This window comes from Podarcis bocagei, assembly GCF_964188305.1.
Source record: "Podarcis bocagei genome assembly, chromosome: 1".
In the NCBI taxonomy this organism is placed as follows: domain Eukaryota; kingdom Metazoa; phylum Chordata; class Lepidosauria; order Squamata; family Lacertidae; genus Podarcis; species Podarcis bocagei.
In genome coordinates, this window is record NC_138125.1 from 8,869,949 (window position 1) to 8,888,452 (window position 18,504).

Here is an 18,504-nt window from a genome sequence, read left to right on the forward strand (position 1 = left end):
GAGTTTATTCTGCTCTCCGGATAGCAGAAGGCACTTGCGTGATTAGTCCACAGCAAGTCCAAAGAAATGACAAGTTTCATGCAGTATTTATATCCTCCAGGCACCCTCTCCCTCCTTCCAACCACGTCAGCCTATGTATGCAGGTTGACATCACATATGTTCCTGCTCTGGTACTCTCAACCATAAAAGGGATTTCCTTCCAGCACTCCTGACCATAAAAGGATATTCCTGTTCCTACTCCTATCTTGGAACAAAAGGTCACTACTTCCGAGAACATGCTCTGGCGTTAGTCCCAGACTTGGGTCTCCCCGTCATTTGTGGTCAGAACATAAGATATGTCTGTATCTGTTCTACTGGTAAAGTCAAGGCCAGTCTTGCCGTCAAACTGATAAGGGAGAGAGCTGTGTTCTTGTTTTGCATTTGCTCAACGCCTAAAGTTTATGCATTTTAGCTAAGGAGAAATGGGGATTTTGGTGCAGTTTAAAAATGCCTGCACAGTCAGTTTTGGGTTTGGGAAACCCATTCCTTCATTGCAAATGTTCAAAGTGCTTCTTCGTACACGGTAACTCGGAGATCAAGAGTTATTTCTTAAAATAAAGCAGCTGAAGAGACAGTTTTGAAAGGTATCTCCAATGTTTCATCATTTTAAAAAACAACAACCGCCACAGTCCCAGAAAAGAACAGGATATTTGGAACAGAGAAAGCTTTCCAGAAAAAGAGAGCACTAATTTAGTCTAATTAATTTACTTGTGCTGAAATATATACAGTATACTGCCCTTCCTCACAAAGGAGCCCAGGGAGGCAAACTACAAGCAATAATATGCAGGCTGAGAAAGATCTCTATACAGGGGATGCCAAACTTGTTGGACGAGTGGGGACATTAAGAATTTGGGGGGAGTGCTGGGGGCGCCAGTCACAAAATGGCTCCTATGGGAAAGTGTGTGACAGAAAGTTCTTCCTGATGTCAGAATCTTCTTTCTTGTAACTTGAATCCACTGGCTGGAGTCCTACCCTCCGGAGCAGAAGAAAACAAATTTGCTCCATCTTCCATGGGGAGTTATTTGAATATGGCTATCCTATCTCCTTTCAGTCTCCTCTTTTCCAGGCTAAACATCCCCAACTCCCTCAACCATTCATCATAAATCTTGGTTTCCAAGACCACTGATCATCTTGGTTGCCCTCCTCCGCACACCTTCCCCCTTCTCAATATTGCTCTTAAATCTGGTCAGTTTTCCAGGTGTGGTCTGACCAAGGCAGAGGTTCCCAATCTATATTCTAAGTGTTCTTGCAATTATTAAGCCTTCTGCATAGCCACTGCCTTAAATCAACTGCACTTTTCCATTTCTGACCAGGATTTCCATTTGGCTAATGGAGAATTCTGTGATCCTCAGTGGTTCAAATTCTGCAGGTTGCACAGGGGATTTTGCACCTTGGCAAGGGTGTGCTTGTAGGTTTGGTGGGGCTAAGGCTGATTGGGAGAAAAAGAAAACAAAGCCTGACCCAATAGGCACAGAAAATCTAGCACCTGTACCTGTGTTTATATTACACAATTCTATGAATTGGGAAAGGGTAGTTTGATATCCAGACCTAAATACAGTGGTACCTCCGGTTACAAACTTAATTCGTTCCGGAGGTCCATTCTTAACCTGAGGTGCGCTTTCGCTAATGGGGCCTCCCACAGCCACCGCGCTGCTGCCACACGAATTCCACTCGCATCCCGGGGTAAAGTTTGCTACCAGGAACAACTACGTCCAGGTTAGCGGAGCTCATTACCCGAAGCATTCGTAAGGAGGACGAGACGTAACCAGAGGTTCCACCCTAACAACATTTATTTGGCAGCATCAAGGGAATTGCACATGTATGTTTATGAATCTGACACAAACGTCCTGAAAGTCTTTAGTGCAATATTTTACTTTCAGATAATATTTTACCTTCTCTCAGCTTCTTTGTTCAATGTTACCTCTAAACCTCCTAGCTCTCTGCTATAGCCGGTCTGTGAGGAACTGAAACGAGAAGTGTGACACTGAATAATCAATTTTTCTATGATTTCCTCCCAAATCGGAGTAGCATTCTCCAGCTACTACCACCAAGCAGTGATAGTGGCCCTGGGCAGTCAAAATCTCAGGGGGCCCCTCATGTGCGCAATCTAGTGGGATAACATTGAAGTAAGGAGGCTCGGTTGTAATTTTCTTCCAAGACTAAAACAATATTATTTTGATCCGTTATCACAGAGCCCTTAAGAGGTGCCTACTCTGCAGTAATCTGGGATGTAGATCAGGCCAAACATCCATTTAGTCCAGGATCCCATTCTCACGGTGGCCAACCACAGAGGCCTAGTGTGGGCGGGGCCGAGGGCATTATCCTGGGCACATTTTTTAGGGGCCGCCTGGTTGCGCCCCCATGACAGGTTCCTCCTCTAGTCCAGAGCCACAGAGAGAGAAGCCATGCCCAGGCCGGGCCTTTGGGGCTGAGGTAGCTGCAGCGTCTCCCTCTCCTCAAGACCGGTGAAGGGATGTCCTAGCGTGCCCCACCCCCGGGCGCCTCTCCTCCGCTGGGCTCTGGTGCCAAGGAGGTTCCTCGCACAACAACCCAGTGCCACCCTGCTGGAGCTCCACTCCCGGGTCAGGCCTGAACCAGGGGCAGGCGAGAATGAGAGGCAGTGGCAGAATCTCTATGTTGAATTGCAACACTATGTCTCTCTCCTCTGCTGGGCTCTGGCTTGCGAGTAAGTTCCTTGCTCGGCAGCCCAGCACCACTAGGTTGCCCAGTCCACCGGGGGCGCCACACTTACCCCGCCCCGGGCACCAGCACCTGACGCTACACCACTGGCCAACCAGATGCCTCTGGGAAACCCGCAAGCAAGACCTGAATGAGACGGCGCTCCCAGCGCTTGCAATTCCAAGCAACCGTTATTCGGAGGCGTGATGCCTTCCGCACTAGATGTGGAGCATTTATATCAGGGTCAGCAGCCACTGATGGTCTATGAACAGGTAAGCACTCAGAATGGAACTTACTCATAGAGGTTCTGCAGGCGATCCGTCTCCTCCTCCAGGTCTCTCAACTCCACCAAGCGCTTTGCTACGAGGTCAAGCTTTTCGGTGAGCTTGTTGGACAACTTCTCAAATCTATCAAGGGAAGGCCAAGGGAAGAGCCAGTTACACATCTGGCCATGTGCAATTTATTTTAGATATTTATTTCTCTTCATTAAAAGATTACTTTAAAAAAATATTTGGGGGGGCAGTTTTACAACATATGAAAATATGATACAGGACAATCAAGATAGGTAAGAGCTGGTCAATTCCTAGAATTCCCAAACCATGATAATAGCATCAAAGAATTGTAGAGTTGGAAGGGACTGCAAGGGTCTTCCAGTGCAACCATCTGCAATGCAGGCAACCTTTGCCCAAAATGGGGCTCATACTCTACCAACTGAGCTACCCTAGCTCATAATAATAACCATAATAAAATATACTCAGGAGACGGATTCAAGACTAGTTTGTTTACATAAGGATGATGAGAACAAAGGAAGGCCTGAACCGCCCTGAGACCTCTGGGTATAGGGCAGTAAATAAATTCTAATAATAATAATAATAATGCTTTCCCCCCCAAACACCACTTTTAACCTATGGTGAAATTACAGCACCAGACATGCCACAGGATTCCAATTACATTGGTGTCCAATGACTTCAAAGGGCATTTCTGCCTAATTCACACGGGATGTTCTGAAATGCACTTCCCCTTATGGGGACTGCAGAGAAGAGGCCAGAAGCAGCCACAAATTCCAGACATGGGTGAGGAACTTTCTTCCAGCTCAAGGAATACACTGACTCACAGGCAACAGTCTAGGTTCTGCATGCTGGTGGCAAGCAGGGCTGGAGGCAGAAGTGAATGGAGTAACAATATGACTTTTAAATAGTAGGCATGCAAAGGTCACAGGTTTTTCTAACACATGCCTCTTTCCTCCCAGGAAAGCAGGAGGCATGATCTCAGTTCAGGGACATATTGCAGCCAGGCAAAATCACACAACAGGCTTGGGGCAGGAGAACCAACTGGGGAAAGCTATGGAAGCTGCACTGAAAGGCCTGAGAACCCCAAGTATGAGGCGCCACACCCCTAATTTAGTAGGATCAACCCATTACATATGGTGGTAATGCAATTACTAGATTGGTGGCTGGGAGTGGTGGCTGAGACCATATAACACCGATCCTAAAGGATCTACACGGGGCTCTCAGTACATTTCCAAACACAATTCAGAGTGTTGGTGCTGACCTTTAAAGCCCTAAACGGCCTTGGCCTTAGATAGCTGAAGGAGCATCTCCACCCACATCATCCAGCCTGGACCCTAAAGTCCAGTTTCAAGGGTTTTCTGGTGGTTCCCTCACTGTGAGAAGGGAACCAGGCAGAGGGCCTTCTCAGTAGTGGCACCCACTCTGTGGAACGCCCTCCCATCAGATGTCAAGGAAATAAACAACTATCAGATTTTTAGAAAACATCTGAAGGCAGCCCTGTATAGGGATGTTTCTAATCTTTGGTGCTTTCTTGTGTTTTTAATATTCTGTTGGGAGCCGCCCAGAGTGACTGGGGCAAGCCAGTCAGATGAGCAGCATTAAAATAATAAAATTTATTAGTAGTAGTAGTGTAGTAGTAGTACCTCAGTTCCTGCTTCAGGGGTTTATTGTTGTGGTGGCACGATGGCTCTGTTTTCTGTGACAACCCCATTAGCCAGCCTGGGCTAGCAACCATCAGCACTGGGGAATGGGTAGTTTGAAACTGGCCAGCATTCTGCTTCAGAGAACAAATCTCCTGCAAACCTGTTCATTTACAAGCAGTCCACCCTGAAAGCTTTATTTGATTTCAGTAGGTTGTATTCAGCTATCCCCACTGAAATTAATGGTGACGACTAGCTTCAGGGGGCGAGGTGCTTTACGGAGTACAAGAGAGTACGTCCCTGCTCCAAAATTTGACATGGGGAGAAATGGAGGCAGGGGTAAATACAGAAGCAATTTACAGTTGTTTCAATTTCACATGCTTAGGCTTAGTTACATACTCATTAACAGTAGGGCATGGGAACTAGGAGGACATCTCTGCCCAAATCACACAAGACATCCCTATAGCGACTTACAAACTGTATTAAAGGACCACTTTTGAACTTTTAACAATCTCTGCCCTTGCATTTGATTTACACGTTCTTAAGTGAAGTGTAATTCAATGCACTATAGAGAGTTTTCTCCTCCACAGAAGAAATCTCATTCAAAGAGCTGGGTTCCTTATCATGGAGCACTACAATAGAACCTTGTACTTCTAGTAGCATTCAACAAGTCACTAAAAGTCACTGTACTCTTCCGCAAGCTGGTCTCTTAGAGCACAGGCCTGATCTTCCTCTTCAGATAAAATATTAAACTGTGTGCTGAGAGCACTGTTTTCATTTTTTAGCTTTCTATAGGCTCGCATAATCGTTTCCAGCTTCTCTTCAGCCTAGAAACAAATTGCAGTGCTGGTTAATTTTACTGAACAAAATCGTTGTCAAAAAGTTACACTTTCAGAGAACCACAGAACATAACAATAGACCGAAACCTCATCGAATCTAGTTCTCAATGTGGCCAATCTATGATTTAACTGAATGAAATAATGGGACTGACAGCTATGCCTGGGAGTTAGGAGAAATCCCTTGGCAAACAGGGACCTGCGTGGCAATTCTCTAGCTCAAGTCAGTAGCCGGGGTTTTGTCTAACTGTGAAAGAAGCCGCTATTACGCCACCGCAGTTGCTTCGAGGGTGGAACAAAATCTGGACTTAATCCTGCCCCAGCCCTGCAAATCAATCAGCACAGCTAGAGCCCTTTTAAAAAGGGAACTGTGCACATGAAGAGTGCACACTGTTGGACTGGGGCCAATAGTCCCCGCTTTATAATATTTCTTGAGTCAGGAGAACAGCTTGTCAAAGGATACATATCCTTGTCTTCATACCTCCTTTATCCGTTGTCGCAGCGCCTCTGCTTCCTGATCGAAGTCTGTACCCATTTTAGCTGCCTCATGTGTAAGATGAGACCTGAAGAATAACGTAGAATAATTAAGACAAGCTATTTCTGCGCAAAGGAAGGAACTGCCATCCATTGGATGTTGTATGCTGCCATTTTAAGAGCACTGCAGTATCAGAATTATTAGCAATACGTAAAAATGAGAGTCAGGTATTGGCCTTGCAGCTGGAAGACTAACAGAGCAATCATACTCGCTGGATCATCACCTTGTCGTGGTGAGTGGGCTTGTGAGCGAAGCCGACTACTGGGAAACACTGGCCTGGGGGCGCTCCAATTGGAGAACAGCCTTGACCAAAGGAGTCATGCGCTTTGAAGACACTCAAACTCAAGAAGGGAGAAACATGCCAAGAGGAAGGCACATTTGGCAAACCCTCACCGTGATCAACTTCCACCAGGAAACCCATGTCCCCACTGTGGAAGGATATGTGGATCCAGAATTGGCCTCCACAGTCACTTATGGACTTACTGTTAAGACTGTGTTCATGGAAGGCAATCTTACTTGGCTACAAGTGATCTCCAAAGAAGAAGAACAGAGCAATCTTATATCTGCTTACTCTCTAGAAATAAGTCCTCTTGTTTTTAATGGAGCTTATGCCCAGGGCTGCAGCCTAACCTTCCCTATGCAGCATGGTCCTTTGTCTCCCCACTCTGCACCCCACTTTAATGTGAATGGCTATTATTGTTCTTGCTATTGAACCCCACCCACTTGCACAAAAGAGGGGCTGGAGCTCATCAGTGGAATGCAGGCTCAGCTTGAAGGTTCAGCCTCTGGGATTTGCCGTTAAAAGGGAGAAGGGAACAGGTCATTAGAAAGGCCTTTCTCCATCTGAAATCCTGGACAGCTGTCACTAGTCAATGCAGAAAGCGCTGACCAGGATGCATGTATAGTCTGATCTGGTATAATAAAGCAGCTTCTGTTGTGCCTTGAAACCTATGGATTGGGAAAATAATAAATGCAGCATATCTTGTTTCATACCAGAGCAATTGTTTGGCCTTTTAAAATAAATAGATAAGTTTCACATTTAAAAAAATCGTATAAAAATGTAAGAAATGCAAAAAAATGTGCTTACTTTTTTTTGATGAGATCCTCCTTCTCTGCCTTTTTTGCTTCATATGTTTTAATTAGTTGTCTGATGTTCTTGAAGAGTTCTGATAGCTCATCCCTCTGAGAACTGTGGAGCTACCAAATGCAAAAGTAAAGTTCAGAACTGCTAACACTCCTATTGAAGCATTGTGTCCTTGCTTTAAGAGAGACGTGCTTCTCTTCAGGCATGAACAGCCTGATTATTTAGATTTGTATTTGGAATTATGGTTGCAATCCAAACAAGCTCAGGGTGGTTTTCGCATTAAAACCAGGCTTGGCACACTGGTCCTAGAATCATATAGAATCATATTAACTGTAGAGATTGAAGGGACCCTGAGGTCCAACCCTCTGCAACGCAGGAATCTCAACTAAAGCATCCATGGCAGAGGGCCACCCAACCTCTGCTTTAAAACCTCCAAGGAAGGAGTGTGTACCATGTACCACTTTCAGAGGGAAACCGTTCTACTGTCAAACAGCTCTTAGCATCAGAAAGGTCTTCCTGATCAGGCAAATATTGTAAATTGACTGGCCAAATTTTCGTTGCTGGCATCTCTCTGTCTCAAGAGACAATGAAGTGTGCCTCTAGGGGTGAAGTCAAACCACTGCATTAGCAGCACTGAAGTAACCTTCGCAAGGGGGCAAAGCTGGGCAGTATGTATGGAGGTCCTGAGACCCCCCCCCCTTCTCGGCCTCGCTGATGTGGTCCAAAGGAAAGCAGAGCAATACATCTGGCACCAGCTTGGCTACAAAAGTTGCCAGAAGGAGGAGTACAAAGTGCCACCCAGCCATCATAGGGACTCCACTCCTTAGCCTTTTCTTCGCTCAAAGATGTTCCACAAGGCAGCAGAGGTTTAAGATCACAGTTTCCCTTCTCCTAAATGGGCTCCCTTCCCAGGCTGACATGCCCCACCTGCCCCTCACTTCCCTCTACAGCACATGAGGAAACCGCCTTCTTGACCGCAGGACCCACTATTGGTCTCGTCCGCTCAATCTGCAGGAGCCTGTCTTCACATGCAGGGAAGTCCCTAATTCAATGAAGGTTTGAGACCCATTGACTACCCTCACCTGGTTTAGCCGGCCAGTCAAAGCCATTTCCTGAGGTGTGGTCACTGTTGCATGCTGACAGCTTCTAGGAGCCATAGGTGAGAGCTGAGTGCAGGGTGGGGACCAAAGGTGGGCAAACTACTCCTCCCCTAACATCCACCTTCTCACAGCTCGATTCCACAACTTTCGAGTACATTGTGTTCAAGCACAGATTGGGAGGCCACCTGAGATCCTGGCCACTGCACAAAGCCTTTAAAGCTCAGAGCTCTCCCTACCCATCCCTTTGCAGCACTGTGATCCACCATCTGTAGTCCTGCTTGCCGCAGCAAGTGAAGCAGATTCTGAACAACAGGGAGGGATCGAGCAGGAAAACCTGTGGCTGCTCTGCCTATCACCTTAAGATAAGATTTGAAGGGCTATGTCCAAAACGTTGGCGATCCAATGCCAAAGCCCACAACGATATTAGGAGCTCGGTTCCCAATTTACTAGGATGCCAATCCACCAGGCAGTGCTCCTGTGTGCAACCCCAATTCATTCTAAAATCAAGCGCTCACTGGATCATTTCTGCCTGTCCCCCATTCTGTCAAGTACCGTATTTTTTGCTCTATAAGACTCACTTTTTCCCTCCTAAAAAGTAAGGGGAAATGTGTGTGCATCATATGGAGCAAATGCAGGCTGCGCAGCTATCCCAGAGGCCAGAACAGTAAGAGGGATCGCTGTGCAGCGATCCCTCTTGCTGTTCTGGCTTCTGAGATTGAGAATATTTTTTTTCTTGTTTTCCTCCTCCAAAAACTGGGTGCGTCTTATGGTCTGGTGCATCTTATAGAGTGAAAAATACGGTGATTGGATTATGCTTCGTTTACCAAATACCTCATTACCCAAATACATCATTTCTTTTACCTTCTGAAGCTCAGCAATTTCCCTCTGCATATCTCTCCATACATTATACAATTCTACATACTCTTCCTTCTTCTGTGTGCCTTCAATCTTCTTGGCCGCAAGCCTACTTTTGATTTCTTCAATCTACAGTCAGAACAACTTTAATATAAGCAGAGCAAGGGGAAGGGGGAGATGGATCTTTCGTATACTAAATAAAAGCAGACCAGCTTGCTGTTGATTTGTTAACACTCAGAGGAACCATCCTTAAATTGTAAGGTGCTTTTCACAAACTGCCCAGGCATCGCCTGTTTAAGGTAACCCAGGTACCTGTTTGATTCAGTGGACAGCTGTGCCAATACTGGACCAGACAGCCCAATGGTCTGGTACTGTCCGAGCAAGGCAGCGCCTCTTTATGGAACTGCAATTCCAGAAAACATACCTGTGCATATAGCCACTCTTTCTTTGTTTTAAACTCAGAGGCCTCTTGAGCCATTATTTGCTTCAGCTCTTGGATGGCACTTTCTTGCCTGCCAATTTCTTCCTCCTCATATTTTTTCCTATTGTGAAGCTCATTTATCTCAATGTTGACCTTATGTTTCGCTTCCATCGTCTCGTTCAACAATTCAACAGCTTCTTCGTGCTCAGCCCACAACTCCATTTCCTCCTCGCTGTCAAAAGAATGGCATGGGATGTGTTGAGACATCAAGTTTGCTTCATGGTGACAGAGAACAGCAGAAACGTACAATCACTTGCCATCACCTTATTGCAACTTTATCTTATGCTATGCAACCCAGAAAAGGGCAAGAGAGTCTTATTGATTGATTGATTGATTGATTGATTGAGAATAGGGCAGGGCTACAAAGAGCTGTATCCAATGCAGTATACATGCAAGGATGCTTAATCAAAGAGAATGTGCTACTTCTTCTTTCCCACTGCAGCCCCCTAAGATGCCTCTCCTGAGGGTTAGGAACATCCGGAAAGACAGGTCCTGGGATACATGATGGATCTCTGCGCAAGCAGCTGCCACCTGATTCCCCTCCCAGTGAAACCTCCACCCCTCACCCCAGGCTTTTCCTGGGGGGCCCTTGACCCCCAGGAGTGGCTTTGCAAAGGACACAAGGTGTTGCAGTGGGAAAAGGGAATTGTGTGAGCACCATTGGACACAAGCCAATGGGCTGTAGGCAATGCAGCAATAGAGTGAATGTTCCGTTCACACATTTTTTTAAAAAAATTAATTTCTATACTACCCTTCATCTGAGGATCACAGGATGGTTTGCAATATAAAAACATAAAAGCAAAGTAACAACCAAAACAATACCCCACTGCAAGGATTCTCCTTGAACAATGGAACGTTCTCACCCACCCACACCCAGCATTCACCCTAAAACTGTTCTAGAGGTTTTCCCAACCCTCTGGAGAAGATTTGGGAACAGCACAAGGTACATGAAGGGGGGGGGAGAGGGGGAAATCCGATTTCTCTAGTGCTAATCCTTGCACAAAAACAACTATTTAGTTGCATACCGCCCAATGTGTGTAAATAAGAGAGTAGCAGTTTTAGGTTAAACATTAAGATAGAGCTTATTAATAGCAGTTTTGTGATGGAACAACGTTATCTAGTAATGTTATAGAATCTCCTTTCTTGAGGGCTTTCAAGACACCTATCAGGGATACTTTCAGCACAGGACAATTTAGGCTGGACAATTTCATAGAATCATAGAATCATAGAGTTGGAAGAGACCACAAGGGCCATCGAGTCCAACCCCCTGCCAAGCAGGAAACACCATCAGAGCACTCCTGACATATGGTTGTCAAGCCTCTGCTTAAAGACCTCCAAAGAAGGAGACTCCACCACACTCCTTGGCAGCAAATTCCACTGTCGAACAGCTCTTACTGTCAGGAAGTTTCCCAATGCTATGATTTTGGTTGAACAAATAATGCCTACCACAGGTGGGCGTTTTGGTCCTTAGAGACAGTCTGCTTTGAATATGCCGATTCTATTGCAGTGGAGATCTCGTTTATGGACGTCTCAGTCTCATTTATCTTGATAAAACGATAGCGATGAGCAGCAGCCACGAGTTCTGGAACAAGAAATGTAAGACAGACTTACAAATACACACGCCCATGTACACACACACACACACACACACACACACACACACACACTTCTGTCTGACTTCCTGGCTTTGTGTAGCCGCTCTGACACTCATCCCATGAGAGCAACATCAGGAAGTCTACACACTCCCAAGAGATCAGGTAAGGTAAAGGGACCCCTGACCATTAGGTCCAGTCGTGGCCGACTCTGGGGTTGCGGCGCTCATCTCGCTTTATTGGCCGAGGGAGCTGGCGTACAGCTTCCGGGTCATGTGGCCGTCATAACTAAGCCGCTTCTGGTGAACCAGAGCAGCGCACGGAAACGCCATTTACCTTCCCGCCAGAGCGGTACCTATTTATCTACTTGCACTTTGACGTGCTTTTGAACTGCTAGGTTGGCAGGAGCAGGGACCGAGCAACGGGAGCTCACCCTGTCGCAGGGATTCGAACCGCCGACCTTCTGATCAGCAAGTCCTAGGCTCTGTGGTTTAACCCACAGGGTAGCTACATTTAAAGAGAGGCAATTGATAGGTACACCTGGGTGAAAGAACCCAGGGTCAGATGCAGATCCTGAATTCAAGGGCACATTCCAGCCAGGCAAAACCACTCAAAATGCAAAGCAGTGCCAGTGCAATAGAGTGGCCTGGAGGGCCAACTCTGGCTCCCCGACTTATTCTCCGTTAACTTGTCTGCTCCCCTCTTAAAGCCAATACAATGGCTTCTCCCTATGTACACAGGCCTACACATTCCTTTGCCTCTCCAGCATGAGGTTCCTGGGGCAGCACCCCTCCCCCTCAGGGAGTCATGGTCCACCCCTCCTTTTCAAGGAATCCCACAGGGATTACAGTCCATGCACAGGGAAAACTTTCACAATTGATAACGCAACGTACTTTGCACACAGCCTCTGTGGGCATCCCGCTCTTCTCATAGCGCTAATCCTCTGTAATAATTATGCAACAAATTTCTTTGCGCTTCTTTTTGCCCCCTGAAGCAGTAAGTTTTTAAAACAAGGCGATTCAAAACCTAACAGGAAAAGAACTTTCTGCAACAGACCTCCTGCTGCTCTAATATTTCATGTAACCTATTTGCATTTACTGATGGCTATATCAGGGATCCAGAAATGTGTAGAGCTTTAACACTAGAACTCATTATATATATTGGTTTTATCATTTTATTTATGCTACTTTAGTCACTTTATCTATGGGAAGGGAGGGGAAGCAGATATATAAGAGAGTGTTTGTACACAGATAATTGCTTTCTTTTTTCTTTAATGTATTATTATTATTGTCATGTCCCTGCTCCCTTGAGAAAAACAATATCCCATCTTCTGTGGTCCAAAGTTTAAATTCTGCAACTAAATTAAACTACCTAAGTTCAATCAATCATGCTTTAAATGAATGTTTATACATGCTACAAATACATTCTATCTGCTGCTACATGCTATTATCCCATGACTCTGAAATACCTTCAAACTCCTTCATTACAAGCTCTGGGAACCCTTTGATTTGGACACGGAGATTGCTGTTTTTGATGGTCTCCTCTTCCCACAGTTCAATAGTATGTTTCCTCTCCTCTTCCTAGAAATGGACACATGGTCGAAAAATGAAATTCAGCATGATACGCCTGCACTAATTTAAGTACCACTCCAGTTTTATCTGAGAGCAGACATACAGAAACCAGGACAGCTAGCTCTGGAAAGCACATTCATCATGGTACTGTCCATAGCTGTCAACGTTTCCCTTTTTTTAAGGGAAATTCCCTTATTCCAAATAGGATTCCTCGCAAGAAAAGGGAAAAGTTGACAGCTATGGTACTGTCCTGTGTGCAATATTATGCCTGCTCTAGAGTAATAGAGGTATCCTGGACACAAGGTGCTCAATGCCCTGGGTGTAGGATGGAACAGAATGACAGTTTCAAGGTATATGTATAGCTCTTGAAGATTGAAGATCTACTAGCAAAGACCCTCTCTGATTGTTAAATTCTAGTAAAGCAGCAGAATGGTCTAGGGAGGCAGCTGACTGCATCCCAAATAACCAGCTGTAAATCCAAGGCACCTCATTTGATCAGGTCCAAGTTTGGTAATCAGAGAAGTGCACAGTTCCCTATTTTTTATGTGTCCCAAAGCTTTGCTTGTTTAAGTTCTGACATTACCAGTTTCTTGATGGATTTAATAGCATCTTCAAAGTGCTGCACAGTTTCCTTGTTGAACACAAGCCCTTCATTCTGAAGCTGTTTTTCTAAATAAAATTTGGGGAAACAATAAAATCTTAAATCTTCGTAATATGCTGCAGCTTTCAGATTTACCGTACTTATTATTATATCCCACCCTTCATCTCTTTCATGATCCCAGAGTGGACAACAAAACATTACTAAATTGAACAATTTGCAGATTTACAGTAAACACGATATAAAATAGCAGCCAGCAATATTATTCAAAGCCTACTTGTCAATATCCAGCAGCAAATGCCAAAACCATCCCCAGCTTTACAACAGCAGCTCCACCCAGCAAAATATCCCCCATCAGTCCCCACTAAAAGTCTAGGAGAATTAAAATGTTTTCAATTGGCTCTTAAAGAGGGCCAAAGATGAAACCAATTGTATTTCAGAACCCTACTGACCTGGCTTGCATGTCCCACTAATCCAAACTTTGTGATAGTGTGAATGTGTGTGTGTGTTGGCTCCCAGAAAGGAGCTTACAGCTGCTTTACTTCTGCCTTTCCATTTTGCTGGCACGCTGAGCTAAGCTAAGTTTTGGCCGAGTGTCTTGTCCAAGCCTGGGCTCAGCTCTCTCTAAACTAACCCTATCCCTATGACTTTAATCTGTTTTAACAGTTTTCAATTCTGAATTTTATACTGTTGTAACCCCCCTGGGGTACCTGCTGGTGAAGGGCACATAATACATTTTATTAAATTAAAAATAATAACCACCACCAGCTGTAATTTCTCCAGGGGTAAGTAATGCCAAGGGGAAGTAAATCTTGATGAACTAAAGGCGTAATGAAAGAATATAAACAAGCTAATATAATACAAAAAAAATGTTAATGTAACATAGTACCAATTACAAATGAACAATATGGATCTCTAGCTGTATCCAAAGCAAAAAAATTAAAATCCAAACACAAGTAGTATAAATAAATCTAATATTCATAAACATGACAAATGTGCCTCATTATATATCACACAGCACGCAAAAATATGAATAGACTATAAACAGTCAAAATCATGTTGACCTTGGTCTTCCTCAGTGGTCTCATGAACTCTGCTTGGTTAAAAAGAAACTACATCTCAACAGATAATAAACCAAATGTTATTTGAGTTAATCACAAAGTAGCATTACCAGTTAGAGCTATAAATGATAATGTTCATCGGGCCTTTGAGTATACCATATAAATAAATGTCACATTGTTCAATCTAGCTGGCACTCAAGGTTCTTCCAACCAAGGCATGTTTTTTGAAAAAATAATCTGGCTACTGAGCCTTGAAATTGTGCTGCCTTGGACTGTTACCTGGGTCCTCACGTTAATTAAAAATGCTATTCTAATTTGAAGACAGTGTGGCAATCTAGGATGTAGATTGCAAGATTTATGCATTAGATCAGCTGAAAGGAACAGATTTAGTTTTCTTTTGTCAGCTAAATATTATGTACCAATGAGCGCATCAAAAGGGAACTCACCTGCACTTAAGATTTACAGCTGTCTTGTGATGTTATGTCATCTCCTGCTATACTGACTGCAATAATCTGCTAAAGGTTCAATTCAGCACACTCTTTGATACCTTACATTTCACTGTCAGGGCTGGTGGCCCAGAGGCAAACAGTCAAAAGGAAGAAGCCAGTCAATGAGGAGCTGTAAACCAGAACCAGCAGCTTTAAAGGGCCAGATGAAACTCTTAGTGATTCTACACAACAGCAGTTCCCTTATGGAGAGGGAGCTGCAATACCACCTTCTGGCCATTGGTGGTGATGGCGCTGCAGAGCAGCAGAGATCAGAGACATCGTTCTTTCCGTCTGCAATGCAGTGCAGAGAATAAAGGGCCAAAATTAAATTCACATAATTATGCAGCATACAGCCACATATCATTTCCTTAAATAATTGCAAGCATAGGAGAGATTGAGTCTTACTGGGAAGGAAAAGCACAGGGAGAAGAAGGCTTAAGTCTTCAGTTTCCTTATCCTGCCTTCCCATTAAAACTGGGCTCAGAGCTTGCAGGGAAGCAGTTGAAGAAGGAAGCAAAAAGGGTTTTCTTGTATTTGTTTGAGTTTCTTTGTGGCTGATTAGCTGTTCTCCCTGTGCAAAGGTCAGAGGGGGCAGGGTTTCTGTTGAGGAAGGTGATTAGCTGTGGGAGGAGCTTATCAGAGGTAGTAGGGCAGTTTGATCCATCTTTTAGATTTAGGGGAGCTAGTCTCAAACGTTTGTTGGGGGAGACCTAGGTTTTTTGTGTGGGGAGTTATTTGTCCTGTCTTCACGCTTTTTATGATGGAGGACTGCTGTAGCCACCCCCAACGACACATTCTCAAGATGGAGGGGGAGGGAACAGCTGCTGTCGCCTGCGGTTCCTGCGCAATGTTTGCCATCTTGCCAAAGGTTGCAGGCAGCTTTACCTGCAGCAATTGCATGTTGATTGCCCTCTTAAAAGACAAAGTCCAGCAACTGGAGGAACGTGTAGCTACGCTCCAAAGAATTAGAGAGCTGGAGCTCTTCTTGGAAGCAACAGAGCACACCGTCCCCACCAAGGAGGAGACAGGGGACTCCCCTGAGAAGGAGGCTAGTTCATCAACACAGGAGCCAGATATATGGAGAAACGTGACTCAAAGAAGTAGGAGGCCCAGGGTTCGTTCTGATTGTTTAGAATTACACAATCGCTTTGAGGTCCTCTCCCCTAGCATGGAAGACGAAGAGCAGACTCCATTTGAGGATCTCTCCCTCATTTCAGTCGATCAGGTATATGAAGACGAGCAGCAAAGTCAGTCCTCAGGGAATGTGCAGGCGACCTTGGAACGGACAGCTCATGGAAGAACCCCGACCAAACCTAAGAGGAGGCGTGTAGTGGTGATAGGGGATTCCCTACTGAGGGGAACAGAAGCAGTGATTTGTGGGCCTGACAAGATGTCTCGGGAAGTGTGCTGTCTCCCCGGGGCTAAGATCCAAGATGTAACTGAACGACTGCAATTAATCATAAAACCCACTGACAAATACCCCTTCCTCTTGGTTCATGTGGGAACCAATGACACTGCAAGCAATAGCCTCCAGAAGATCAAAAGAGACTACGAGGCTCTCGGCAGGAAATTGAAGGAACTAAATGCACAAATTGTCATCTCATCTGTCCTCCCAGTTGAACGACGTGGCCCAGGGAGAGAGGGGGAAATAGTGGAAGTGAACAGCTGGCTTCGCAGATGGTGTAAACAGGAACGGTTTGGATTCTTAGATCACGGACTGCAGTTTCTTGAAGATGGACTTCTGGCAAGCGATGGGCTGCACCTCACAACGGTTGGGAGAAATGTTTTTGCCAAAAATCTCAGAAACCTCATCAGGAGGGCTTTAAACTGACTAATGTGGGGGAGGGAGACAGTGCTCCTGAAGGTAGGAGCCTATCAATTGATGAAGATGATCATCCAAATGTCATAGACCAAATGGAGCAAACACCACGCAGACCTAGTGGTGGGAGGAAAAAATCCTTAAATAAAAGACATGGGGGAATGATTAATGGACTTCAATGTCTGTACACTAATGCGCAAAGCATGGGAAATAAACAAGATGAGCTTGAGCTCTTGGTACAGCAAACTAAATATGACATAATAGGCATCACTGAAACCTGGTGGGATAAGTCCCACGATTGGAATGTAATAATGGGGGGATACAATCTATTTCAGAGAAACAGACCAGACAAAAAAGGAGGAGGAGTGGCGTTATATGTCAGGGATGTGTATACCTGTGAAGAGATCCAAGATTTAGAACCTCAAAGCCAAAGTGAGAGCATTTGGGTCAAAATTAAGGGAGAGAAGAATAACAGAGATCTCATTGTGGGAGTTTACTATAGATCCCCAAGCCAAACGGAGGACATAGATGATGCCTTCCTGGAACAGATGGCCAAGCATGCAAAAGGAAGGGAGATAGTAGTAATGGGGGACTTCAATTACCCGGATATTTGTTGGATGTCAAACTCAGCCAAGAGCATAAGGTCAAACAGATTCCTCACTGGCCTTGCAGACAACTTCATTGTCCAGAAAGTGGGAGAAGCAACAAGAGGAACAGCCATTTTAGATCTGGTCCTAACCAATGTTGATGATCTGGTTAGTGGGGTAGAAGTGGAAGGATCATTAGGCGCGAGTGATCATGCTCTTCTGAAGTTTACTATACAGCGGAAAGGAGCAGCCAAGCATACTAGGACTCAATTTCTTGACTTTAAGAAAGCCGACTTCATAAAACTTAGGGAAGTGCTGGGTGAGATCCCATGGACAGTAATACTAAAAGGAAAGGGAGTTCATGATGGCTGGGAGTTTGTTAAGAGGGAGATACTAAAAGCACAACGTCAGGCAATACCAATGAGACGGAAACATGGAAGGTGCCTAAAGAAGCCAGGGTGGCTATCTAAAGAACTTTTAACTGAGTTAAGATTAAAAAAGGATGTGTACAAAAAATGGAAAAGGGGGGAAACCACCAAAGAGGAATTCAAACAAATAGCCAGCACGTGTAGACACAAAGTCAGAAAAGCTAAAGCACAGAATGAACTCAGGCTTGCTAGAGAGGTTAAAAGCAACAAAAAAGGCTTCTATGGGTATGTTCGTAGCAAAAGGAAGAACAAAGAAACAGTGGGGTCACTCAGAGGAGAAGATGGTGAAATGCAAACAGGGGACACAGAAAGGGCTGAACTCCTCAATGCCTTCTTTGCCTCAGTCTTCTCCGTTAAGGAAAACAATGCCCGACCTGAAGAATTTGGAGCAAATGATTCAGCAAAGGAAACACAGCCCAGAATAACTAAGGAGATAGTACAAGAACACTTGGCCAGTTTAGATGTATTCAAGTCTCCAGGGCCAGATGAACTGCATCCAAGAGTATTAAAAGAACTAGCAGATGTGATCTCAGAACCACTGGCAGTCATCTTTGAGAATTCCTGGAGAACAGGCGTAGTCCCGGCAGACTGGAGGAGGGCAAATGTTGTCCCTATTTTCAAAAAGGGGAAAAGAGAGGACCCAAATAATTACCGCCCAGTCAGTCTGACATCAATACCAGGGAAGATTCTGGAGCAGATCATTAAGCAAACGGTCTGTGCGCACCTAGAAAGGAATGCTGTGATCACCAATAGTCAGCATGGATTTCTGAAAAATAAGTCATGTCAGACTAACCTGATCTCGTTTTTTGACAGAATTACAA

The 18,504-nt window shown here is 44.8% G+C and overlaps 1 protein-coding gene across 2 annotated transcripts in view; it reads right to left on the reverse strand.

Moving 5' to 3' along the window:
- CCDC175 (coiled-coil domain containing 175) overlaps positions 1–18,504 on the reverse strand; it is a 38,408-nt gene that overhangs the window by 16,409 nt on the left and 3,495 nt on the right. The window contains exons 1-11 of one of the 2 annotated variants that reach the window (XM_081191963.1): positions 14,808–14,955; positions 13,286–13,371; positions 12,600–12,711; positions 10,986–11,121; positions 9,483–9,711; positions 9,065–9,187; positions 7,107–7,216; positions 5,966–6,047; positions 5,339–5,475; positions 3,015–3,125; positions 1,932–2,003 (exon numbers count right to left, since the gene is read on the reverse strand). In XM_081191963.1, coding sequence (XP_081048089.1) covers positions 1,932–2,003; positions 3,015–3,125; positions 5,339–5,475; positions 5,966–6,047; positions 7,107–7,216; positions 9,065–9,187; positions 9,483–9,711; positions 10,986–11,121; positions 12,600–12,615 — 1,016 coding nt within the window. In that variant the 5' untranslated portion in view covers positions 12,616–12,711; positions 13,286–13,371; positions 14,808–14,955. Of the gene's footprint in view, positions 1–1,931; positions 2,004–3,014; positions 3,126–5,338; positions 5,476–5,965; positions 6,048–7,106; positions 7,217–9,064; positions 9,188–9,482; positions 9,712–10,985; positions 11,122–12,599; positions 12,712–13,285; positions 13,372–14,807; positions 14,956–18,504 lie in introns of those variants that run through there. The other variant, XM_081191962.1, reaches the window with a different exon arrangement.